This window comes from Plasmodium inui (genome assembly GCF_000524495.1).
Source record: "Plasmodium inui San Antonio 1 unplaced genomic scaffold supercont1.23, whole genome shotgun sequence".
Taxonomy (NCBI): domain Eukaryota; phylum Apicomplexa; class Aconoidasida; order Haemosporida; family Plasmodiidae; genus Plasmodium; species Plasmodium inui.
Window position 1 is genome coordinate 124,511 of NW_008481857.1, and position 26,138 is coordinate 150,648.

General features: G+C 41.4%; 7 protein-coding genes across 7 annotated transcripts; 4 read left to right on the plus strand and 3 right to left on the minus strand.

Moving 5' to 3' along the window:
• Nucleotides 1-753: 753 nt before the first annotated feature.
• Nucleotides 754-1,966, plus strand: C922_04438 (hypothetical protein; the record flags this gene model as incomplete). The annotated part of the gene is made up of 2 exons (XM_008820021.1): nucleotides 754-1,773; nucleotides 1,910-1,966. The coding sequence occupies 2 exons, from the start codon at nucleotides 754-756 to the stop codon at nucleotides 1,964-1,966; spliced, it is 1,077 nt and encodes a 358-aa protein (XP_008818243.1).
• Nucleotides 1,967-3,539: 1,573 nt separating this feature from the next.
• Nucleotides 3,540-4,123, plus strand: C922_04439 (hypothetical protein; the record flags this gene model as incomplete). The annotated part of the gene is made up of 3 exons (XM_008820022.1): nucleotides 3,540-3,632; nucleotides 3,808-3,924; nucleotides 4,061-4,123. The coding sequence occupies 3 exons, from the start codon at nucleotides 3,540-3,542 to the stop codon at nucleotides 4,121-4,123; spliced, it is 273 nt and encodes a 90-aa protein (XP_008818244.1).
• Nucleotides 4,124-6,187: 2,064 nt separating this feature from the next.
• C922_04440 (structure-specific recognition protein 1) lies at nucleotides 6,188-6,511 on the minus strand (the record flags this gene model as incomplete). The annotated part of the gene is made up of 1 exon (XM_008820023.1): nucleotides 6,188-6,511. The coding sequence occupies one exon, from the start codon at nucleotides 6,509-6,511 to the stop codon at nucleotides 6,188-6,190; it is 324 nt and encodes a 107-aa protein (XP_008818245.1).
• Nucleotides 6,512-12,200: 5,689 nt separating this feature from the next.
• On the plus strand, nucleotides 12,201-15,623 carry C922_04441 (hypothetical protein; the record flags this gene model as incomplete). The annotated part of the gene is made up of 1 exon (XM_008820024.1): nucleotides 12,201-15,623. One exon carries the CDS (start codon nucleotides 12,201-12,203, stop codon nucleotides 15,621-15,623), a length of 3,423 nt encoding a protein of 1,140 aa, XP_008818246.1.
• A 496-nt stretch (nucleotides 15,624-16,119) lies between these two features.
• On the minus strand, nucleotides 16,120-17,018 carry C922_04442 (hypothetical protein; the record flags this gene model as incomplete). The annotated part of the gene is made up of 2 exons (XM_008820025.1): nucleotides 16,120-16,230; nucleotides 16,572-17,018. The coding sequence occupies 2 exons, from the start codon at nucleotides 17,016-17,018 to the stop codon at nucleotides 16,120-16,122; spliced, it is 558 nt and encodes a 185-aa protein (XP_008818247.1).
• An 886-nt stretch (nucleotides 17,019-17,904) lies between these two features.
• Nucleotides 17,905-18,492, plus strand: C922_04443 (signal recognition particle subunit SRP14; the record flags this gene model as incomplete). The annotated part of the gene is made up of 2 exons (XM_008820026.1): nucleotides 17,905-18,007; nucleotides 18,284-18,492. 2 exons carry the CDS (start codon nucleotides 17,905-17,907, stop codon nucleotides 18,490-18,492), a joined length of 312 nt encoding a protein of 103 aa, XP_008818248.1.
• Nucleotides 18,493-19,001: 509 nt separating this feature from the next.
• C922_04444 (hypothetical protein) lies at nucleotides 19,002-21,515 on the minus strand (the record flags this gene model as incomplete). The annotated part of the gene is made up of 1 exon (XM_008820027.1): nucleotides 19,002-21,515. One exon carries the CDS (start codon nucleotides 21,513-21,515, stop codon nucleotides 19,002-19,004), a length of 2,514 nt encoding a protein of 837 aa, XP_008818249.1.
• Nucleotides 21,516-26,138: the final 4,623 nt, after the last annotated feature.

Genomic DNA, 26,138 nt, shown 5'->3' on the forward strand with positions numbered 1-26,138 from the left:
CATTCAAGCAGAAATACTACAAAGCAGTAACACCATGGAGGTAAAATTCCGCGTTCATTTATCTCCCCATTCTTTTGCCTCTTTTTTTATGATGGATCAATCCTTTTTAGGAAAACTTATGGGTATATAAGGGTCCGTCATTGCGAAAAGGCCGCTGATTTGCAAAAATACAATGCCGCCTTAGGCATGTATAATTTACGCGTCCGAAGTAGCAACGGGCAAAAGGACTCACATTTGACCTGCATATAAAGGCACATAATATGTACCATTCCTGCAGTTCACCCCCCCCTTGCGAAACAGAACAAAATTTATTTCATTTTTTTCGCCACGAGGAGCAAAATCAGCCATTGTAGATAAATAAAAAATGTACGATACAAATCAGCAAAATTCGAATGAATATTTTAACAGCGTTGCAGTACGCGTCGTTCACTTTTTCAAGGACGCACAACATTGGTGGCACACGGCGTCGGAATTGTTCCTGCATTTAGCGCGTGACTAACAGGGGAACCACAGGAAATAAAAAATAAAATAAAAAAAAAAAGAAATAAAAAAAAAAAAAAATAAAATAATTTCTTAAATGACAGTTAATCTAGTTAAGAAAAATTGGAAAATCCTTCACCTTGGGATATGACTCTTGAAAAGAATGAAAACACGCCTTTGGAATGTTCGCAAAGTCGTATGCAATTTTTTCCCATTTAAGAATGAATATCAAAATATGCCCCCAGTCATAGTGAACAAAAAAAAGCAAAAAGCATGGTATTAAAACAGAACGGCGCTTCAAAAAAAAGAAAAAAATTAGGAAGTTCAAATAAGGTGAAGAAGAACAATGGAGCTAAGCTAAAAAAGGGATCACTACTGAAAAGGAAGAAAAAGAACAACAGCAGCAACAACGACAACAAAAAGGAGAAGGACAAATTAGATGAGCTGTACAAATTGGAAATTAAAAACTACAAAAAAAAGGGAAGGAAGGGAAAAAAGCACTATGATGGAAGTGAACAGGAAGTAGACTCCTCAGATGATAATTCTGACCTTTTGAATAATGAGTACAGTGATATAGAAGAAATAGCCTATCAAGTTAAAGAGCAAGTTAGTTTATATAAATTTTTGCTAAGAACGAGAATATTAACGCAGAAGGTTTTGTGCCTGTCGAATAAACTGCCCCTTTTGTCATTCGTTGCATATAATGAAAAATTAGCAGATAAGGAAAAAAAAAATAAAAACGGAGCTGTCGAAAGCGCAGAAAATTGCACCAACGTTAACGATTCGATAAGGGATGTACAGCTTAATGAAGAAGAATTAAAAAACGACATTGCTCAACTGCTAACCGTGTTACATAATTTGCTAAAAAATAGCTTCATCAAGGTAGACATTCCAGTAAATGAAAACGCATACAACGAAGTAAACATAATTTGTGATGAAGAAGATAAACCCTTTTTCGAAAAGAGGACAAAACTATATGAGCAAGATACCACCGAAAGTGAAAAAAAACTCTTTTCACTAATTGATACATGGTTTAAATATTCCAAAAAAATGTGCCTAAACTTTTTTGACATTATGCATAAAATAACCAAAATAAGTTCAGTGAAAAGTTTAAAAACGTATGAGCAGCCTATATCTTCCCAAATTAGTCAAGTCATGTTTGATCTGCCTGCCCTGATTCAGAGTTCCTGTCCACAAACAATAAACTATCACGTTGTGGGGAAAGGGCTCTATGAGCATCTCTACGGTGATGGGTCAAATTTTAGCTTGAACCAATACATTTATGACGACGAGGTGGGGACGATGCGCAGCTGTTATAAGAATCGCCTGTGCTTCTTTATTTTCAATTATGTTGCCAGGCAGCACCTACGTTGTACACCCCCCTTCCGCGAAACCCTACACCATACGTGTGCTTCACTCCTCCCTTTAGCCTTACTACAAGAAGTTTCTCCTGAACGCCATCCAGAATTTGAAGGATAATCAGTAATCATGAGCGGATGTTGTGCGTTTACCCACGCTCTGTTTTTCGCGGCATACCAACGCAGAAGCGGAAACGTATAGACACACATGCTTACTTATATAACCCCTTTTTTTTCACGCAGGGAAGACAGCGAATTGCTGAAATCGCAACGGGAAATTTACAAAATAAAAAAAAAATGTAAAAAGAAAAGAGGAGATTCAATTGTTGCCTTGTGTGAATTTGCGCAATTTCTTTTTTCCTCCCCATTTTATATATTCAGTGTAATCCATAATATTACACAATTTGATGCCTGTCCTTTTTTTTCCCTTCAGATGAAGGCAAGCATGTGAACAAGGGAAAAATCAGCTCTTTTGACCCCATTCCTAAATTAGTGAATTTCATGGTTCGGAAATAAATACGCGGATGACCAGGCATGCCCCTGTGATGCGCTTCACGTGATTAAAGCGGTGGCCTCTCATGTTGAATACACGTTGCTGTGTGGATAAAATATGTGGGGGAAATCTCCGCGCGTTTCTCTACAATACCATTTGTTAATTTTTGTTTCATTTTTTTTAAATGCCGCTTTTCCCCTTTTTTTCTTTTTAACTATAGCTCCCGGAACCGCGCGATAGCAGAATCGAAACCACCTACGATTATATGGACAACCCCGAACTCGTGGAAGTCCTTCTATCATCCCTGTTTCAAAGTTAAATTTTTTGTTTGTCTGTTTGTTTTTTTATTCTTTATTTTTTAATTTTTATTTTGTTTCCACTTCCTAAGACACGCCCATCTCAATGCGCATTTGTTTCGGTACATCCTTTTTATGTACTCAATTTTTCATCAAAAACGGCTACCTTCTTTTTTTCACCTTAAAAATGAAACATATCTGCTGCTTCGCTTTATTCACGCTCAATTCGTTCGGCACAGAAAAAAGAAAAAAAATATGTGCTTCCGCGCATGGGATCGTCAGAAGCGTAAAAATAAAAACTGCCCAAAATTGTAAATAGAGGCTTGGGAGGTGTTGCTTTCGTCATCTGAGCTATTTCTTGCCAACAATCCGGTGGGAATCATTTTCCTGCTTTTCACTTTTCACTTTCCCGCGTACGTGTATAAGATAAGCATATGCCGACGCATATTGCATGAGAGGGACATACCCCAACAGTAAAGAGATACCAGCGTACAGCGAACTGCAACATAATTAATGTACAAGATTTATATCATGCTATTACGCACAGTGCGGCGTCACAGATGCGCATCAAATATCCTCGAAGTCGTTTTGCCTTTTGGAGGAACCCAATTCTTAGCGAAGGGGGAAAAAATCCTGGCAATTTGGAAACGCCATTTTTTATCATTTCTCTTATGAGCCATTTGAAAGTTTTTTTTTTTTTTTCGTCAGCGGAAGTGTTAAATTATCCAAAACAGCAGAAGACTTTCTCACAGTTGTAGCTTACCATGAGAAAAAAAAAACGCCTATGTACAGTTTATACGTATATGTATATATATGTATGTTCTTATATGTACATTTCTGCTCGCCAAGCATAGCGAACACTCCTTTCGAACCCAAACCCAAGGGGAGAGGCCACTAAAGAGAAAGGAATAAATGAAGGAACCGAACTGTTACGAAATAGTTGTCAAAACTGAGTCGGATAACGTACAAAAATATATTGCAGAATGCCTTGAGAGGATGAAAATAGTAAACGCCCATTTGATAAGAAAATTTTCCTCCATTTCTGCTATATGCCCCTATGCAACGTTCCGCTGATCAGCGGCGACGTATGCTAAACCGCTCCCCCTGTGGTGTGGATCCCTCCTATTGACATCTCCCCCCCCTTCCATTACCACATACCGCTCACATTTTTCTCCTAAAGGGAAATGTCAAAATCGTAGGGAGACAACATGGAATTGCCAAGGCGTTCACTCTGTTGGAGCTGTTGAAGAAGGAGGCTAAGAAAATCAACCACAGCATACGATACAAGAACTTGAAAGTAATGGGCCGAGCCATGTGGTGCAGTCGTTTAAGAGGGCGCATGTTGATATATGCCTGTTACCTATATATGTATGTGTGTACCTACATACGTGTGTATGCATCTACAAACACGTGTGGGTATGCCCCCCCTGCAGGCCACTGGATCTGATAGAAGAAGGGCCCTCGAAATTAACATATTCCTTTCTCTGCAAAATTAGGCGCATCGATTGCACCCCATCCCTCGCTTGTTTCTGTTCATTTTTCTACCTTGTTTTGTGCCAATCCCTTTGAGGCTGCCCTTCCTTGCCGTCTCTTCCCCCAACTCAATCTCTTTTTTCGTAAATCATTTGTCATTTTCCAAAGTGGATAATTTGTACGGCTAGATGGAATGACCTTCGAGTTATAAAATTCCCGCACGTTTTTAAAGTTTCCCTAAATGGTCGAGTCTTATTTTTCCAGCCTAGGTGTATCAATGGTACTGTATATATATTTTTTTTTCTCCCTTGGCCCTTTCCTTCTTTATGTTTGTTCCTGCTTATCTGTTACGCTTTACGCCTTATGCATTCTTATGTTGTGTTTCCATGTTTATTTTTTTTAATTCATTGCTCTACACTAATGCGGGTCACAATTTCGTAGTATGTTCAAATCGCCCTTTCGCACCTTGTGCAAATTTAGCATGAAGGGTTAAAGAAGGCGTAAAAATAGGTTTCTCTTTTTTTATAAAAGAATAAAACCTTAGAAGCGTCGTGCCTATGTGCATATACATGCACGAGGACACTTGTGCGTTGCGGAGTTTTGCTCAACGTTGTACGACTCAGCGAGGACGCCGCTCGTTAGGCAGCGCTCCTCGGACCGACTCGACCCTCTGCCTCGGGTTCACACGGTACAATATCGTCAAATACAATCATGTAAACCTCTTCATGCGTAAAAAGAAGTTGTACTCCTGACGCAATTGTTCCGCATTGCGTAGGTTTTCACCCTTGTCGCAGACTACATCGAACACGTGAATGAAAAAATCCCGATTTGAAGCTCTTCTCGCCATTGTTTATTCATCTTCCCCCGTGGCTATCACACTGCTGAGTCATCTTATCTTTATTGCAGACCCTCGCAATCCGTGATACGGTCCCGTTCCTTTTTGGTAGGCACATATTATAAAGCGTTCCCATACCACATAAGGATACCATGTAGATATAAAAAAAACAGCGCTCCGCCTTTTTGGGTGACACTGTTACCCTGTCCTCCTTAGAGCACTGAACACAGAGAATTCAAAAGGGTCTGTAAACTTAAACGACATTAAAACTAACATATAGAGAAACCGTTGGGGTGCAAAAAAAAGATTTTTTTTTTTTTAACGCAGTGCTTAATTTAATAAGTTTCATGTGTGTACTAAAAGATGTACATATGTATGATCATTATAATGTTTTTAAAATAAAAAAAAAACAGAGAAAAAAAGAAAAAGTAGAGGAAAAAGAAACTGCAATGTGATACACATGGAATGGAGATAGCTAAATAAGTAAACATGTAAATTGATGTTTACTTATTCACCTTATTTACTACTTATTTATCTGTTTATTCACGTACATGTACCATGGATAAAAAAAAAAAGTGAAAACTTTTGAAAAATTTAAAACGTTACGCTTTTATATAACTTTAAAAAAAAAAAAAAAAAGAGAGAAGAATATTAAAATAATAAGAAATTGTATTTCAATTTTTCATATTTTATTTTAAGAAAAAAAAATACCTAGTTTTTTTTTTCTTTTTTTTCTTTTGTTTTTTTTTCGTACACTGATGTATCGATCTATGTTTAAACTTTTTCTAAATTTTTTGTTCACGTGCTGGTAATTCTCTATCAACTATAAACTGCTAAAAATGCGCATTAATATTAATAAAACTCGGTACCTGTCAGTAGATATATATAATCTGTTGTATAAATTCCATGTTTTTTTTTTTTTTTTTTTTTTTTTTTTTTTTTTTGTATGATATGATTTGACTGAGCGCCATGTTGTGTTTCTTCTCAAACGTTCATGCAGCAGCATACTCGTGTTTGCACATTTTACTTATACTCATTTGTGCCATTTTTTTTTAGGCACTTGAAAGTTCACACTTTAAATGGCCCTCACAAAAATGAGAAGGCCAACATCCGCATGATTCGCGTTCCATCTTCACAGTTGAGCGCGTACGTGCACATATGTGCGTGCATATGAACGTGCAGATATACATATCTGTTCATGTAAACGCACCGTTTCCCCCATGCTCTGTCCGTCTGCAGAATTTCTGATGGCCTATGCCTTCATTTTCGTTTTGGCGTACTCCACCTTTTCCCGTTCGTATCTGACTTTATCCTCCTGTGCTTTTTTTTCGTAGGGAGCCTTTTCTCGCTCGTCTAATTTATTCCATGCCTCTCCAATCATTTTGCCAACAGTTGCGACGTCTTTGCTTAAATCAGGATCTCGACTTATGATCTCAGCTCTTTTCTCCTTCGCGAAAAACATGTACGCGGAGAGCGATCTCTTTGGTGCATGTGGATCCTTCTTGTTCTTTCTTCGTTTGCGCACTTCCTTACCTCCCATGTTTTTCATTCCGTTAAATTTTTTCATGGGATCCATGGTTTTGAGTGGGGTGCTTACGGCGTACGCGACTGTTTGTATTTTTGTACGTATACGCCTGTGTATATTTCTGCACTTGCGTACGCTTGTGCGATGGCCACCTTAAAGCTTCAAATGGTTGAGGGCCGCGAACTGGAGAATTTTCTGTGGGAGTACAGTTACGTAAGATGCACACACCTTACGATGGGTACTCTTTAAAGCGAGAGAGACGCAGATATTATACGTACACTTTTTTGCTAAAAAAGAGATGTACGTATATATGTGCATACTCGGAGTAAACTCTTCACTCTGTTAGAGGCCACTAATGTCAGAGTGTGTGTGTGTATGTTGGGAATTCGCCTAACTTTGCAATTTTGATAAATTCGCACATACTCGTGGTGTATACACGGGTACCAAAATGTACACTGTGAAAGGGGAGGGGGAAGGGAAAAAAGCATTCACGTTTTGTGTGTATGTGAACACGTTTTGTCGTCCAAGAAAACTGTGAATGGAAGAATGGCCAATGTGTACGGCTAACGTGCGCCACTAAAGTATGTGATGTAAATTTAAAAAAACGAAACAAAATGCTTCCTTACGCGTGTTTTGCTAAAGTAGGGACGCCTGAAGGGGTTTTACTCCTTTGGTGGGGACATGTACTTGCGTAAAGATGGGTATATTAACATATATATGTACATACGTACATATGTTCATGTGTACATATGTACGTAGCATACGCGTCGGCACTCAAGTGGGAGGGCAATTCATTCACATATACGTTTGTACTTGGGAAGAAAATGGCGCATAAGCGTTCGTATTAACTGGCGATATGAAGGTCTCTTAAAATTGTTTTGTAAGAAAGTACATAATGAAAGGAAAAATGAAAAAAAAAAAAAAAAGAAAGAAAGAAAAAAAAGCGAGCAAATAATTCTTTCAATTGAAAAGTAAAATATCCTTTCGTACTCGTTAAATAATTTTAAATATATTTATTTTTTCAATTCACGTTTTTGATTATATTTTTACGAATATGATATTCCGTATGTAATTATACATATATATTGATATACGTTACTGTATAATATTAGTAATAATATTACTATATATTTATGCATATGCATTTATACATACTTGTATGTATTGCTATTGCGTATGCGTATTGCGCTGCATCCTTGTATGAACCATGAAAAGGAAATTCTTTATGAGAATCTTTGCATAATCGCAGAAATGGTGAATACGGGCATGACGTGCATTACTTTATATCTTAAGAAGAAGAAATGATGACGATGGGAAAAAAAAAATATATATATAAATAAATTAACCTTTGCGTTTGCAAACAGAATATATAAATATAATACATAGATACAAATATGCGCAAGAGCGTGACGAGCGCGCTACGATATATATTACTGAGCGTACAAGGAAGAATGGGTAAATAATGCTCATTATATGCCTACGGTACGTATGGATTATACCATATATGCTTTTTTTTTTTTTTTGCGACGCTTACTGGTATATATAGTATAACAAATGTACATTCACTACGTCGCGTTACGTCACGTATAGTTACGAGGTCAAGTGATTCCTTGCTATTCATTTCAAAATACGCGATGAAGGAGAGGTATTGACATGAAGCGATCAGACGAAGCACGATTGGGAGGAGGGTATTTTATATGCTTATATTACATGCGGTACGTTTAAAACCTACATAATATGAGTAATGCATGGCAATGTATGCAATATGTATATAGTAATAGCAATATATATATGGTGCGCGGAACGAAGCGCCGCAGCTTCTGGGTTAAGAGCCGACGATAACATAGCTCATATATTTTTGCGCGTTTCAATTTTGCGTTCAATATATGCAAGAAAGGGGCCAAACTGCGCGCGGGCGGTACGTACAGTACAGGTACGCTATATATAAGCCAGCATAAGCGGCAATAGCGATTAAAATTGGTACATTACGGCGCGTAATTTTACATGTACGATATACAAATAAATATTTGTACTTATTATGTGCTTTATTGCCCCTTTATATATATGTGGCGAATACATGCCATATGTGTCATTCGTATTTTTTTTTAAATATATTTTATCCTACGCCACAGTATTTTATTCGTACCGCTGGTGCGCTTTGTGCCTCATTCCACTTACACGGGTCCCTGCATGGCATCCTTAAATGTGGTATTATAATATATTTATATACGTATTCCATTTTTTGCATATATAATTAAACATTTCCTCATGTGTCATGCCCGTTTCCCCCTTTTTTTTTCATGGCCCTCGTGCATATATATAATATATATAAAAATGTATCCTTTGCGGTACACTCAATCAATAATAATACTCCCCGTGAACCATGTATATGTGAACGATTTTAACTTGTAAAACAAATTAAGTAAATAACAAATCGTCGCTTACGAGAGATTATTTTTATTTCATCCTCTTCTTCGTAGTTGCAGTCATTACTTATTATTTACTAACATTAACACCGCGTGGAATGCTTTTTTTTCCTTTTTTTTATTTTTTTGTATAATTTTGCTTCTTTATATAAGTGTACTTTTTTCCCGCTTTTTAACGCATCGCGCACTACGTATTTGTGCGCGCGTACATTTTTTTTCTGTGTTTCCTTCTTGTTTTAATTTCCGATCCTTGCTTGATCATTTGCGCTCATCGTCGATGCACGTGACCTCAGGGAAAAAGCCATTTGTAAGCATTCTTGAAAGTGTGAGAGGGTCCATTTCCGCGCATTTGCACGTACGTAAACGTAAATCGGGGGAGGGCCAAACCGGCTAATGGGCCAACCAACAAATGAGTCAACCGACAGATGTGTACGATTTTGGCTGCCTTCTTGAAACAAAAAAGATGAAGAAAAATTCCTCAGGGCATTTCGCCCAGTTTAATCTCCCATCCCAGAATTAACAACTTTGCCTAAACAAGTTTAATCGGCTTAGAGAATATAAGAGTAGGGGGTATGCCATTTCTGCTAGGGCAGCTTAACTACAAATATGCATCATTATACCTACCACGTGCGCATATATATATGTGGTTTTCCCTTGCTATTTTTACTGCTTCCCCCTTATGGGAAAGGTTCCACATATCTTAGCATACCACAAGTGAGTTCATTTCTCCGCGAGGAAAATGCGCATATTTTTCGCATAGGGTTATTTTCCCCGCCCTCTGGTCCCACCCATTTGTGCCATTTCACCTCGAATGAATTTTCCAAGGGGCACTTTTGACTGATATAAGGTGTCTTCTGAAAAGATGCACCAAGGGGGTTATTACTTTTTCCTTTTTTTCTTTTCGTGGAGAGGGATGACACAATAATGTAAAAGTTCCCCCTCAACTACTTTCACTTCTCTTGTTTGTGCAGCGAAATGCTGTAGTGGCAAACACGTCGTTTGGGAAAATTCCCACATAAGTTCATTTACTTGTGGCCAACAGTTCACCCCAGCCATAGAAGGAACAGGGTTACTCACTTTTTTCTGTACCCTTAGTGGAGGAAATTTCTGATAAATAGCCCCCACGTTTTCATATCCCGATTGAATGTTAACATGTGGCAACGTTCGCATATTGTGTACTCTCGAACGGACTAATTCTCATGCGCTTAAGATGCAATTCGGTACGTGCGGGGGGGGGTATAATAAAATTACAAATAGAGTATAGTTTCGTTCCCTCTCCGTGAATGTCCACTTGGAAAAGAGTACTCTCTTTCTTTTGTGCCATTCGTATAAATAGGGTGTAGCATTGGTAATGCATTTTTATGCATCCGGATATTCACGTGAGAGCATTAATTCTGTCACTCTGTTTCGAGACATTCACCATGGAATTAAACTTTTGCATCGATCTGGCCTTCTTTCTATTAGTGCAACATACAGCGTGGGAGAGAAAGCAAAGTAACCATCGTGGGGTAGTCACGTCGTGTGAAATAATACTATTAGGATCGTTGTATTAAAAGGCCACGGAACAGAAGTGTAGAATTAGCACAGATTTGGGGTGAGGGGTCAGGGTTTCCTCTTACCATCGTGCCATTCACACAACGCGTAATGATAAATCAATGTGAAAATAAGAATTCCCTTCTTTTACATATAAAATGGAGAGATTAAGAAAAAAAAAAAGAAAAGAACGCAGAAAATCTTTATGATAACTCCTGATGGGGAAAACAGCAAGGGGTAACCAACTTGAATGGGGCGCTGTTCCCACACATTTTTGAACACATCACCATCACTTGTTTTTTTTCTTCTTCTGTGATGAGAAGAGAGCTGCTGACTTTTCTCTGCGCGAAATTGATTAGCAAAAATTATTAACACTAACTTTGTTGTGAAAAAAAAAAGTAATAAGTCCACACTTTCGTCATTCCCGCTAAAGGGCACATAAATAAATACGGGCTAGTTACTACAAAAATGGAACTCCTCATGTCATCACATATATAATGTTCACGAAAAAAGTGAAGAGCTCGCATGCTGCCAATGGTGTGTTTCCTGTTGGCGAACACCCGTCGATACGGCACAGAACTAGCGCAAAAAGAGACAAATTCGAATACCAGCCACAGCTGCAATCTAAGTTAACAGAGGGCGAAAACGGCTCTTGCCCCTTTTTTAATTCACAAGAGGGGAGAAAAAACAGAGCCCCCCCCTCAAAAAAAGAGAGACTTATCGGCAAAGTGCTGCGTAAACAATGTCATGGCAAACTGCTCACATATTTGCCCTTACTTGTTGGGGCACTGTCGTGTCCTTGCGAAGAAGAGACACAATGCCGCACAACAGAGAGGCGGCAAATAAGGAAGTATAAGACAGCGCAATTCCGCACACGTAGGGTGATATGCCCGCATTTTTGCTTGTTGCGTGAGGTCCTTTTTGCCCGATTTCTACAAAATTTTTACGCATTTATTACGCAACTTTGCGTATTTTCTCCTTAGACATTTTTTTTTCCACCCCTCGTTATACCCACTCCACACACATCCAAATGGTAAGGGGTTCTCCCAGAAGGTTTGCCACGCCTGTCTACGACAGTGCCACTTGGCATCTTCTCGCGAAAAAAAAAGCAAAAGGGTGAAGCTTCGAGGCGGAATACCTACATAACTGCTGACTACATATGGGCTAACTACACACGTCGTAACTACATAACTGCTTGCGTGTGATACGGTCTTGCGCAAAGCCGAGAAAAGGTCGCACAAAATTGTGAAATCCGTTCCTACAAATGACCCGCAGAAAAAAATAATGTGTCAACCTTTGCGAGAGAGGTGTGTAAGCCCCCCCTGAGAATATTCTTCGCGTCCACAGCTTAATTAGTATATCGAAAAGTAGTTACCATCCTGAAGTGTTTTTTTTTTTTTTCTCTCTTTTTTCTGCGCTCCTTTTAAAATGCAAAAATAAATGTAGATAACCCATTTTGAGAGCTTACACACTTGGGGTTACCTCCATTTCGGTGTTAATTCTCCACAAATCTACATCAAACACAGAAAGGTGAAATTCTTTTGGCGACAGAAGTGACGAAGGTGTGCCAAAGTGGAAACTGCACACCGCAAAAGGCAGGTGGTAAATCTCTTGATAGGGGAGGAAAAAATGTAAAAAAAAAAAAAGAAGTGACAATTCTCCATTTTTTCCTCCCAAAGCTTTAGCAACATAATGCATCGTTTTTGTATCTTTTAAGAAAAAAAAAAAAAAAAACCTCAAAGTTTTAACACACAATTGTGCGTATCCTCTTTTTAGAGAAAATGACTCCAAAAAAAAAAAACCACAAAATTTACGAAACACAGAAAATTAGTCAAGCTCGGGAAAATCGCGAAAGCCACCATTTCCGCGGGGTTCACAATTTTCAATTGAACGATAACGAAATTTTGAGCCCTACGAAAGGAGGCATAAAGTTAGATGTGAACAAACTGAGCATGCTAAGTTTTCCGGGCACACCGAGGAAAGAGGAACAGAGAAAAAAACAAAACCGCATCCCTGATTATGAGCAAATTCAAAATAACACTCAAGACTTTTGCACTCAATTAAATCAAAGAAGTCACAAACCTAAGAAAACTCTAAACAGGGTCACCACAACTGGAAAAACGAAGAATCAGAAAGAGAAGCACAGCTTCGACTCTTCGTCTTCGTCCTTTTTTTCCTCCCCCGCTTCATCTCATTCGTGTGTATCGGATAGCGGTTCCTCCGCGCATGGTCCACGTGGCCCCCACGAGCCCCAGGGGTCGCATGTCTTCCCCTCCTCAGACACTTCACCCCGGAAGGCGGAACTAAGTAAAAGCCTCAGCAAACAAACCAGACTTATACACATACAAAATTATGACAACATGAGGAGATCACCCAGAAACCACAGCACAAGTAAATCCGCCACAGAAAAAGATACATACAAGAAAAAGGATGTCGAGGAAGGGAAAGCAAACAAAAGGATCTCAGAAAAAGACAAGGTGAATAACTCCTATGGCGATGTGCGAACCCTCAGGAGCGCAATGAAAGAGAAGTCGGCGAGGAACAAAGCAGATCAGAAGGATGAAAAGAAAGTGATAAGCGGTACGCGCTCCAGTGTTCTCCTCAAGAGAAAAAGCGAGTGCCTCTCGAAGGATTCCTATGTGTATCGCAACCTGGTGAAGAGGGCGAAAACGGGAGTGGCCCGGAGGGATGGCAACGGCGACAACAGAAAGAACGGAAGTAACGGAAGCAACGAAAAAAGTGGAAGCAATGCAAGTGATGACGACGACGATAGTGACAGTAGCGGCCTCGGAGGCAGGAGACCCAACACAAGGCGCAGCTCCTCGGCCCAGAAGCAGACGCAGACACAGAAAAATAACCGGCCACTTAGACACGCCGCAACCATTAACAAGCGAAGCAGCATGCTCCCCATGACCGAGCAAAAACGGAGAGGCCCCAGCGAGCCTAGGGAACAACACAAAGAATTTACAACAGAAAAAGTTGCAAAGCTTACGAAGGAGGCATCCATCAGACTCGTTGAGGACAACTCCTGCCAATATGAAGACGGCGTGATTTATGAGAGTTTATTCATTAACCAGGTGCAGTACAGCATTGGAGATGACGTGATGCTTTTGTGTATCGGTAGTGGTGAAGGCAACACGGGGAAAAGCGGCAGCAGAACCCACCGCAAAAGCAGGGACAAACAGAGGAAGAGCTACCAATTAAGCAATGACTACCAACTGAGGAAAGGCAAAATATCCAGCTTCTACCAAAACAAAGCGAGGAACCAGGTGGAGGCAGAAGTGTGCTTATACTTTGACCAGCACGATACTACATACATAAAGGAGCTGTGCGAAAAACAGAAATCCAGACGGTCCAAGGCAGACTTTGAAGTGTTCCTGGACGAAAAGACGAGAGATTTTTACCTACTAGGAAATATAGAGTTTAAAATATTAGATGCCAAAATGATTCTAAAAAAAATCAACGTGTACAATGAGAAGAGCCTCTACCAAGAGGACAAAACGTCCAAGGAGGGACAAGACAAGTTCCTTTGCACTCACTACCTAAAAGATAGAGAAGAAAGAATATGCGACATACAGAATAGTGAACACTGGGATAATCTGATCCTAGGTTCTAGCGACCTGTACTACTCCTTCTCCAACAATAAGAAGAGTAGCAAAAATAAGTCGCTTAAAATCATTATAGACAAGCTGAAGGTGAACGAACCAAGCGGAGCGAGAAGCCAAAGCGGCAACTCCAAAATCAATCCTAGAAGTAGTACTAGCATTAACACTAGAAAAACCGCAGGCAGTAAAGCCAAGGTGACCCCAAACAGGGAAAACACACCCAAGCACAGTGGACAAAAGAACCCCAACGTAGACATAAAAAATTTCATAAAACAGGGCCAAGAAAATTATTACGTAAATCTACTAGGGAATATAACAGACCCCACAGATAAGGCCATCCGAATGATGCAGCTGGATGTCGTCCCCAAATATCTCCCCTGCAGGGAAAAGGAAATCAAAGAAGTCCACGGATTCCTCGAGTCAGGCATTAAACAATCAGGCAGTAATCAAATCCTATACATTAGTGGAATGCCAGGAACCGGAAAAACAGCCACAGTATACAGTGTGATCCAACTGCTTCAACACAAAACAAAGCAGAAGTTGTTACCCGATTTTAACGTCTTCGAAATTAACGGAATGAATGTAGTACACCCCAATGCAGCCTACCAAGTGCTCTACAAGCAACTCTTCAATAAGAAGCCACCCAATGCCTTAAACGCTTTTAAAATGCTTGACAGGCTCTTTAACCAAAATAAAAAAGACAGCCGCAATGTCTCCATACTGATAATCGACGAGATCGACTATCTCATCACCAAAACGCAGAAGGTCCTCTTTACTCTCTTCGACTGGCCAACCAAGGTAAACAGCAAACTGGTATTAATAGCCATTTCCAACACCATGGATCTACCTGAGCGCTTAATACCCAGATGTAGATCTCGCTTGGCATTTGGCCGATTAGTGTTCAGTCCATACAAGGGAGATGAAATAGAAAAAATTATAAAGGAACGCTTAGAAAACTGTAAAGAAATTATTGACCACACAGCTATACAGCTATGTGCCAGGAAAGTGGCCAACGTGTCTGGGGATATCCGAAAGGCTTTACAGATATGCAGGAAGGCATTCGAAAATAAGAGAGGCCACAAGATTGTACCCAGAGACATCACGGAAGCAACCAACCAGCTGTTTGATTCACCACTAACCAATGCAATTAATTATCTGCCGTGGCCGTTCAAAATGTTTCTCACGTGTGTCATCGTGGAGTTACGAATGCTTAATGATTTTATCATTCCGTATAAGAAGGTCCTAAACAGATACAGAGTTCTTGTGGAGACAAGTGGGAAGTACATAGGGATGTGCAGCAATTCCGAGTTATTCAAAATTATGCTGGACAAGTTGGTAAAAATGGGTATACTACTCATTCGTCCTTATATACCACTCGAAAGTTTGGCGAAAAATAAAAACAAAGAGACTCTCCTTGGCTTCAACGAATCGTCGAAGAAGAACGCCCCAGAAGCGAGCAAGTCCACCAGGACGCAGATCAGCGCAGAAATCGACAAGGAGTCTGGCGACATGGGCTTGGAGCTCAACGTCGAAACGCAGCTCATCATCACCGCGCTCATGAAGGATGCCGAGTGCTCGCAGAAGCTCAACTTTTACTAGTCATGTGTGCGGATAAACACCGCCAATTAATTCCAAGCAGATACGTTTGTGCAACTACGATGCACGTACTCTCGATGGCGTGCCTTTTTTCGTGACGTTTCTCACTGTAGCCACCTCAGCTAGGGAGACCACAGGTGGGGAAGCACTCATTCGTGTCGTTTTTTTTTGTTCCGTTTTAACCCATTTGGGTCGCTTTAACGTTGGTACAGAAGAGGTCCACCCCGCTGGTGCCCCATTTTGAAAAAAAAAAAGGCCTCTTTTCAATTTAAAAAGACAAGCACAACATAGAACCGCCAACTTGTGTGCAGATATCTTACAAAAAAACAGAAAAAAAATGTGTTACAGAGAGGGTGCAGTGACATATTTTATGCGCCATATACGCGCTTGTGGAAAATGCTGTACGCCATGTGCATACTCGTGCTGTCTGTGCGACGCCCCTTTACTGCACAGTGCAACAGAGGGGAAAACCACCTCAAAGTGGCTCACCTCTCCCAGGTTATCCCTTCCCCTGCTTTTTCTTCTTCTTAACGTAGTCAATAATTTTTTTGACGGAGTGGGAATTCTCGTCTGACTCATCGCTGCTTTCCATTATTCGTTTCTTTCTAACCTGAAAAAGGGGGGGGGAAAAGTGGCGGAATAGGGTACTATATGAAGGGACCGCTTATCTTTTTGTAACTTTTTTTTTTTTGAAGCATAGCAGGCAGTCACGTCGGGAGAGGCAAGTGGACCCATGTTAGAGGGGCTGCCGCTGCGGATGCCAATCCACGTGGTCAGTTTTTTTCCCCACAGACGACTCCCAGCACCTAACGTGCCACAAAGACACACTCACGACATGTGTCAATGCCGTTCCGCCCACTTGAAAGGCAATCTTATGTGCACCGCTGAGTGCCACCACGATGATAGCTTTAGCGGTCATGTTGCTGCCTGTCTTCCGCCACTCCCCCTTACGTTCAAATTGGTGAAGACATTCTTGCCAGGCTTCCCAAAACTTGCCTCCTTCCCACTCCTCCTATCGTGAATCATTTTTTTTTTAAAAATAAAATCTCTAAGGTTGTCCATGACAGCGTTATTGCACCCCTTATGAGCTTCTCCATTCGCGCTCCTGTTCGAATTAGCATTTTCGTCTTTTCCCAACTTTTCGCTACTTGCCATTTCTGTTCTTCTGCTCGCCTTTACATTTAGGAGAAGTTCCCCCACTCCAGTATTTTCCTTCTCCTGAGCCTCATCCTCCTCCTCATCCGCATCATCCTGCTCCATATACGCATCATACTTTGTACACTCCTCATAATTTACACTTATCTTACTAATAAGTTCTTCAACTCTGTTGTCACCCATAAACTCAACGTTACTGATCCCCTGCCGAGACGGTTCCTTAAGCATTCGCGGGGAGCCCATGGTTTTGTTATTCATAAAATTGAATATGTACCCACACGAACAAAAGATTTGCCTCTCGGCATGTGAATCGAAGAGGAGGCATGCAGACATAAGTACATTCGCATATTCCCTCACCGATTGAAACGCTCATTCGGATGCACAGACGCATCAATGCCAGGTGTTATGTAATTATAGAAGACTGTTGCTTCTGCATGCTGGTTAAGCACAAGGACAGGGAGCAGTAAGAGTAGAAGTCCTTACGCGGAAGAAACAACGTTGAAACTAGCACATAGGCATCATCTGCGAGGATACTTCCAACCCCAGTGTACCATTTTATGTCCTCCTTCTTTTCCACTCTCCGGACACATTCATTTCGTGAGTGCCCATTGTTGTCACATCCGTCGAGCGCCTATCACCAATGGTAAGCCATTTTTTTTTTCTTTTTAAAACACTCAGAGAATATGCAGCAGAGTGATGCTTTTTATTTTGATAGCTGAAATGGGGGAAGAAGTGGGAAAAACCGCTAAAATGACATCGGTAAAATATTTTTTTTTTTTTTTTTTTACTTTTGCGGAAGAATTCCCCTATTTGTAAGGCGGTTAACCCAACACACGGTAATTTCGACCTGATTTAAGCAGTCGCCCTACCCCTCTGTACAAAAATACCTCAAACGCGTAAAATTTCCTTCAATTTTTTTTTCCAACTTTGCTACATGGGGATATAAAAACGCATTGGTCCTACTCATTGATTTTTCTCAAACAGATATAGAGCTACGAATTAAGGAATAAACAATTTTTTTTTTTAATTTTCCTTTTTTTTTTTTTGCGCAACTTCGCTTTACGAGTCGACCGACAAAGATATAAATGCCTTGAAACGTAACAAACGCGTAGTGAGAATTAAAGCGAAAATGGTCCTGCTAAGCAACACTGCCTTCATTGAAGAGCTGAACAAACTATGCGGAGAAATAGACGAGAAGAGAAAAACGTCGATTTGGATTACCATGAAAAAAGGTAAGTACAGACAACAGGGTTGAGAGTTGCTTCTTCACCATTTGCTGTAATTGTATGCCTCCCACATGAGGAGAGTCCCCTTCGGCAAGCGGTGCCAAAAATGTGTACGTAACACGTGCCTACGAACCTCACACACATGTATTGGTGTAAAAGAAAACATACATAGCAAATGATGCACAGGGAATATGCACTGCGAATAATACATAATGGATAACTCACATGACGGACATTGCCCTTTCCCTTCTTGGCTCACCGCGTGAACCACCTGCAACTCAGTCAAACGAAGCACCGTGAAGAACGTCATCCCCCAGAAGAAAAACTCCGACAAGAAAAACAAAAGGACAAACAAAGGTGATAACAAGAGCAACAAGAAATACGTCTGCTTGGTCAGGGCCACCGATGGAAAAAAAAAAAAGATCTCAACACACGTATACGATAATGTGATTAACTTTTCCCAAGAGTTGAGCAGCATCATGCGCAGTTAGCAACTTGGGGATTTTCTCAAATTGGAACACGTGTCGCATTGCCGTGGCGTCGAGTCCACTGTGGTGCCAGCGAACACCCCAGCTGTTCCTCCATCACACCGTCTCAAGGACAGACCGAAAAAGGAGAGCATATCATTTCTTAACCCTTCAACATGTCCCAAATGAAAAAGGACAGAAGTAACATCCGTAAATTAGCAGATTCAACAGTGGAAGCTACTGTGCTGCGAGCGCCACAAAGAAAGAAAAGAAATAATACACACACACAATGACAGTTGCAACTGTAACCACAACCGAAATCGTAGTGGGGATCGCAGCCCTGTCGGGAAGGGGAAAACTCGCGCTGGCTTCCCGTCATGTGCGCAATGCGTAGTGAGTCGTCTTTTCCCGCTAACACCGTAACCGAGCAAGAGGGTCATAAACGAATATTAGCCATTTCACACGGGTATGAGGATCGCCTTGGTCCCCTCCAGTAACACCACGTCCTTCTTTTCGAACATATCATCTCTCCTTTAGCCACCGCCCAAAGTGCCCTGCCCCTGGGCAACCAAATCGGTGAACACTCGCAAGGCCTTCTTGGATGTCTTCAGATAGGCATAAAGTTTATACGTTAGTATCTTTTTCACCATTTGCATCTGAGCACCTGACAGATGTATGCTGTCCATGAAGCTTAAAAACTGCAGAATGTGACCGTCTTGATTTTCTATGGCATTTTTATAAACCTCCGGGAGGTAGAGGCATTGATACTTGTGACTCTCGCCCGTGTCGTATTTTCCTTCTCCGGGGGGGGGTTCCTTCCCATCAGAGTCATAGTGGGAATCATTAAAATGGTTGACGCATTCCTCTTCGTGGTTCCCCACACCTGAGGCCCTGTTTCCACCTTCTGACCGGCAGTCCGGGATGGGAAACTCGGTCAGAAAGAACTTGGACGGACTCAGCAAGTAGTAGACATAGTCGGTGAATGAACTGGAAAGGTTGGACATGTCAAATGGCTTACCACACAAGCTTTCGTTCTCCTGCTCAGTCCATCTTAGATCGTTCGCAGTACTCCTACGGCAAGCAGTTCCACCGTTAGTAGTTACGCCGCTATCACCTGCACTCTTAGTCATTACACGGCTATCAGATGCACTGCTACACGTGGCGCTTTTCCCACTCTTGTCGGTGCGTCGGCAGAGGGCGCCGCTGGAAGACTTCAGAGAAAGGGGGAAGTTTGCCCCACCGGACAAACTCGCCAAGTGGGCCAAGCTCGTTGCGTGGGACCCGTTCACCGAGTGGAACAAACTGGTTTTGCACTTCAGAGGAAAGGCGAAGAGGTCACACTTTTTGCTGCCAAAAGAAATCCTGCTCTTCCGGAGACATATACTCTGGTTTGCATTTAAAATGTTGTAAGGAGCAAGCTGGATGTTCCTTGTGTCTCCAAAAATAATGATATTCGTCTCGGTGTAAACATACACATTCGTGTCAATGACATTCTCTATCTTGAGGCTCCTCGTGACTAAGTGCACGTCCAAATTCTTGGAGTTAAAAAGAGTGGAAATCATTTCTATGGCCAACGAGATGATGTAACAGTTGACACACAAGTGAATCTTCAAATATTCTACCTTCGAAAAAATAAAAATGTTACACTCCTTGCAGTTACTTATGTTGACTATATTTTTGTCACTCGTGATGTATATAGTTTTTCCCTGGACATTCTTAATCTCATAGATATCGTTATTGATATTTTCGATGCCGTAGTGAGGTCCGCCTGTTAGGTTACTACCACACGGGGTGGTGGTGGAAGGGATGCTTTGCCCGCTGTGTGCCGTCCCCTTTACCAGTTCGTCACTTCCGCAATCGGTCATACACAGATTGTTTAACAGCCAGCTTAGGATATCCTTCGTTTTGTACAAAATCTTGTGCTCGTTTTTCTGTAGGTACCTCTCGTACACATTTGTGTGGTCATTCGTGTCTATTATAAAATCGATCAGAAATAGATGTTGGCTTCTAAAATAAAGAGGAGTATCCGTGAGGGTGCTACTATTGACTATATCGGTTGCGCATAAAAATGCAATAAGGTAAGTCTTCAAAAAATGCTTGTAATTGTTCCCACAGAAATGGAAAAAATCGGACAAGTTTGACTTGGACACACAGTTACTTGGACTGCTACTCGCATTCACGCTGCTGCTTCCGACACTGTGTCCACCCCTTCCAGAGGAGAAATTGGACAAAGATCTTGGGGAACTTCCAAAGTGAGGCCAACTATCTTCACTCAAATTTTTGTCGTACTTCCTCTTCACATTGTCTATCTTCAAAAATTGCAATATGATAAAAAATATGACTAGCTCTATACACACCTGTTCGTCTAGCCAATTTTCATTCCACGCGTGGTGAGGAGTGTCCCCCTTTGCACTGCCCTTTTCGCCACCGCAGTCCCTGTGTGGTGCTGTAGAGCTTTCTATGGAGGGGGCTAGGTCACCCACACTGCTGTCCCTATGGATGCCGTTCTTGCAAACCTGACGACTACCATTGGTGTGACTCGAATGGAGAGAAATCATCCCACTTGTGTCCCCGCGCCAGTCTCGATGCTGACTCTGCTGATGCCCGTCCTCTTCGGTTCGGTCACCCCCCTGCCTGTGTAGTTCCTGCAGAGACGCGTTAAATATCGTCCTCTGTCCGTTGACATTGTTCTTCTTCTTTACACTCTGCAAAGTTATACTTAAGAGGATCCACAGAGATTTGCATACATTATGGCTGAAATTGGCAGAACAGATGTTGTCCTGCCCTTTTAGAACTTCATTGTAACTTAGCCAGCTATCCAAAGTGACGTACATTTGATCATCGTGGTTGACACTGCCAGCCTGCTCCGTGCTCTCTTTCGACTTCTTAAAATGCTCATAGAAATTTTTCAAATAAATTAGTAAAGCGCTTTCCTCTATTTTGTTTGTGGTGTATATAATTGCATGGTCGAAGATTTCCTTCCTTAAGAATAGAGAATTCGTTTCCTTGTCTGTTTTCGTCCCGGTGTTGCTTTTGTTTGTTTCCATTTTGTGTGGCTGTCACCCGGCAGCGCTGCTTCGTTCCTCATTGATCCACCAAATGGCCCTAATTTGCGTGCGGACTAACTCGGCCTGGCCTCTTCCCTTCTGGCCTTTAAAAATGAGCATACACACAGCAAGCGTCCGCCCTTCTCGACTGGCATTTATCTGCTTATATAATTGCCTCTTTTATATGGCCACTTATTCGCCTACTCCTTTTTACAATTATTACCGTTTATGTTCTTCTTTTGTCATTACCTTTTACTTCTCGCTCGAGCAGGAAAAACTCCTCTTCATCGATTAGGCCCTTTTGCCCGTCTCTTTGTTGGGTTGGCCGGGGATCTCCTTTAGCGAAAAAATTTGCCAGAACAAACAAATGTACAAATTGGGTCTCTATTTAGGCCTTCCTGCGGTTTCTCTTGCTTTTTTCATTTCATCTCCCTCTTCCTCCCATAAAGTTTGTCCAAGTGTCCAAGAAACCTTCCAGAGTAATACCCAAGTGCGGAAGTGCACGACTGCGTAACTGCACAAGGGTACGAGTTTACTTCCCTATATACAAATAGGCGCTCCGTCAGGAGTCCCCACTCCGGCATGCGGCTGCGCGGTGCCAGCACAAATGAGTAGCCTCTACAATCGCAGGGGATTGCGGCGAAAAAAGGGAAATGCCAAATTAGTTTTACTTCCATAAGTTTGGGCTAATGCGCGTTCGCCACTTTGTGCGGGAAAGTGCCCCATGTAGCCCGTGTCGAATTTTTTTTTTTCCTTTTTTCTTTCTTCTTTCTTCTTTCTTCTTTCTTCTTTTTTTCTTTTTTTTTTTTCCCATCTCCCACGTTTCACACTTGGTCCTCCTGTGGCACACGGATATAAAGAGGAATAAATCTGCCCCCAGGCATAAGTGCATCCATGGTGAAATGGCTAAATGCGCGAAATGCCCTTGCCGCTGTAGGCGAAAGGCCCCGATGTTCCTCCCTAGGAAAAGAATTCCTTACCTATGAAGAAGTGAAATGGGCGGATTGAGAATGCTCCAGGCTTAACCCCCTTGCTAATCTACCATTCTGCTCTCATTCCGCCTTAGCGTGTCCAATCCTTCTCCGAACAGATCCGCACCTGTATCAGCCTCCATGCCACCAATTTTTCTTCCCCTTTCGTGCCCGTGGACACCGTGCAAGTTTCCACTGCAACAGGGGAATCTCCCCATGGGTTGTTCCCTATCAGGTTCACAAACAGGCGTGTTATCTTACCAGACTGCACCCCATGAGATGTTGGTATTCTCTGCAAGCCGCTCCCCACCACAGGTGTAACTGCACATCGCGGTTGCATAACAAACACACACCCTAAAATGAGCAGATGATCGAAAGACACGGAAGAAGAAGAGAATGTGCATCATGCCAAACTAAAAGATGAGGGAGAAGAATGAGTCACCAAAATAGAAGTCCTCCTCCCTTATCTCAGCTTATTTCTGTACCCCTGATACATAGACATAATATTTGTGTACCCGCTAAACGTTGTTGATCAATTTTTTCTTGTTTCACTTTATCCTACAAGGGGTTGGAAGTTCAGTTCTGGGGGTTCTGTCAGACCTGTATGGGCGTGCAAACTGTCTCAAGGTCGTTTTCTTAACATTTTTGATTGCTACTTCTGTGCTGATGTCCTTCTTACTTGACTCCCTGTGTGTCCTCATTCAGATGTAAAGTTAAGGATGGAATCTCCCCTTTTAACAAAATGAGCATCAGTGGAAGCTGAGTGGATCCCTTGGGAAGTTTCAATTCGAGGATCTCCGAAAACAACCCCAGGCCCGACACATCAGATAGACTGACACCAGAAGAATCACAAGTGAATTAACAACAAAGGACCAACTTTCCTGCTTCCACATGAAGTCACACACGGAGGAGCCAATCTGCACCCCACGATAAGGAACAAATAAAGAAGACTTCACCAGCAGGTCCAGCCATATAGTTATACCTATGAGGAAGTAGGAAGTGGGGGAAATGAGAAGCGTGAGGACAAACTATTTGAGGAGGGCCTCCTTATCTGTTTAGATTGTCCTTTTGGGGAAGAGCCATCACAACTCTGCACAGCTACCCAAATGGTGTTTCCATTGAACATGGGCATGTGAAGAGCACCTTTGTTATTAAGCGAAGAGGTGAAGCGCGAGGGTCACGTCATTTTGAGAATTTTGGCTGCTGTGGCATTTGTTTTACGAAAACTCCTGAGACCGCGTTATATCGATGATATTCTTCTGTTTTGCTGCTTTGTAAATATGCTTCTTCCCTTTATCATGTCACGGCCAACATATTCTTCTGCCAGGCCCTTTTCCTTATGAAGATATTTTCCTTGTGCGGCATTCTTATGATGCTATGTCCTAGCGGTAGCTTCAATATATTGTTTTGTGTCATCTGTTTTATATAGATACCCTCTGCTCCCGTGGCCTCCTGAAGATGTTTTCTTGTGTGTGATTCTCTTTATGAAGATGCCCCTTTTCCCCAGCATGGTGCTGATGTTTTCTCAGGCCGCATCATTGTGAAGATGCTCCTTTGGTAGCATCATTGTCAATATGTTGTATTGTATCTCATTTCCTTCTCTCAAAATACTTTCTTCCCTAACATTATGATTGCCGCCTTCTTCTTTCTTTCCATGTGGAGGCATTATGGAGATATTTCCTTCTTGTCCTATTTATGACGATGGCCACCTATGTGAAGTTTAAATATCATGACTATAGGAATGTGGTAGGATTACCAGATAGGAAATAATAAACCGCTGTGTGAGAGAGCATCTTTATCCCTTATGTATTATTGCTTTAGAAGTGATGATGCTCATGGAGTACTATTAAGTTAATAGCAGTGTTACGCGGATAACAGTGTTAATTGAAGAGCTGTGTTGCGTCAAGGGTAAGGATTTCCTGGAGTGCTATTGTAGCAAGCCTACTGACGTGTCCGTAGTACTCATATGTGCAAAGTACTGACATGCTTATCGTTTCCTTACACCAGGGGAACAAGGCCGCTTGGGGTACTTTTCCTTGCAGAATACTGGTGTCCCCTGCTGACACTGATACAGCCCGGGGATGCACGTGTAGTACTTTTACGTGAAGTGCATAGATACTCTAGAACTCTCATTTAAATCGTACTAAAGTGTCGGGATTTTCAAAGGTTCCCAATCCGGAAATTTTCATGGTATTGTCATATGGAAGTCCTAATAGCATAACTATTTGCATGACCTCTAGTGTTATCATACTAAGCTGCACCTTCATGTGTTGTTCCATAATGAATATCCTTATATTCAAAATAAGATCTTATGAAAGATTACCTGTGTGCCAGCAGTAGTGTCATGTTAAGAGTATTGTCCTGTGGATAATACTTCTATTTAGACACCACAGTTTCTTAGTGAGTACTTTTGATTTGCCTTGCCAATATGAAGAAGGTACAGACGTATGTATAGTACTCATATTTGGGGATAGCTGACGTGCTTGGAAAACCGCTATCTGGATGGTGACGAAGCCCAGATAGTTGTACTAAATGATGTATTCTGGTCATAGGATATATGTGCCGTAACCTTTTACCATCTGCGGAGAGCTATCGTATGAAGATTGCACCAACTCCTGTATTATTTTTATGTGAAGGATACTTCTGCGCCCAATGTGTTAATGTGTGAAGTACACTGTTAATTGAACAAGACTACTGTTATGTGAGGGGCGGTGTACCTCGATGAATAAGCCTATCCTTGGGTTATCATTATGTCAAGGGTCCTGATGTAAGTCTAATGACTTCATTAGAAGACGTTCGGGATTGCGGAGCTCCTAGGGCCCCTCTGTAATACTATTACTTAAAGAGTATTGCTACTCGGGGAGTATGATGATCTTAAGAGTACATTCTTGTCTCAGGTATTGATCTTCCAGGAGTGCTATTGTTCTACGGATACCATCCGATCTGAAGTTATGTGCGTTTATTAGTAGGACTATATCTGTGGTACTATCCTTTAGAGAGTACGCGTGTACAAGTGATAGCGTTCTGTTAACGATACTGTTGTCGGGATAATACCTTCATTTGAATTGCACAGTTGTATAGCAGTATTGATGACTCGAAGTATTATTGTGTGAAGAATACATAGATATAGGCCGTACTCATAACTGCAAAGTGCTAATATCCCCGCTACATTCTTATTCGGAGCATCAGAAACTTACGATAGTACTGTCAAGTAATTTATGTTGAAGCAGATAAGATATATGGCATCATGATTTATTCTATGCAAAGATTTACACTATGGATGGTATGACTGTTCCCGTAATAGTTTTATATGAGGGATACTATGGTATGAACCACGTGGACCTGTTCAGTGTCCCGTCATTTGAGGAGTATTACGGTTATATACGGAATGGTGTCCCTAGAGGAGCAGGGCTGTCTTCGAAGTGCCATTATGTGAAGGGTATGGATTTAAGTTTAATGGTCCAATTATATGAAGTAAGGGATTGTACAATCTTTAAGAAATGTTAGGGAGACCATTGTTTCGATAGTACTATGATGTGAACTGTACTTCTGTGTGTGAAATATTCATATTCCACGAGTGTCATCATTTGAAAAGCATTACACCCTTGAATGTATGGATATTGCAGAAGAGCTATTGGCTGGACAGTACGGA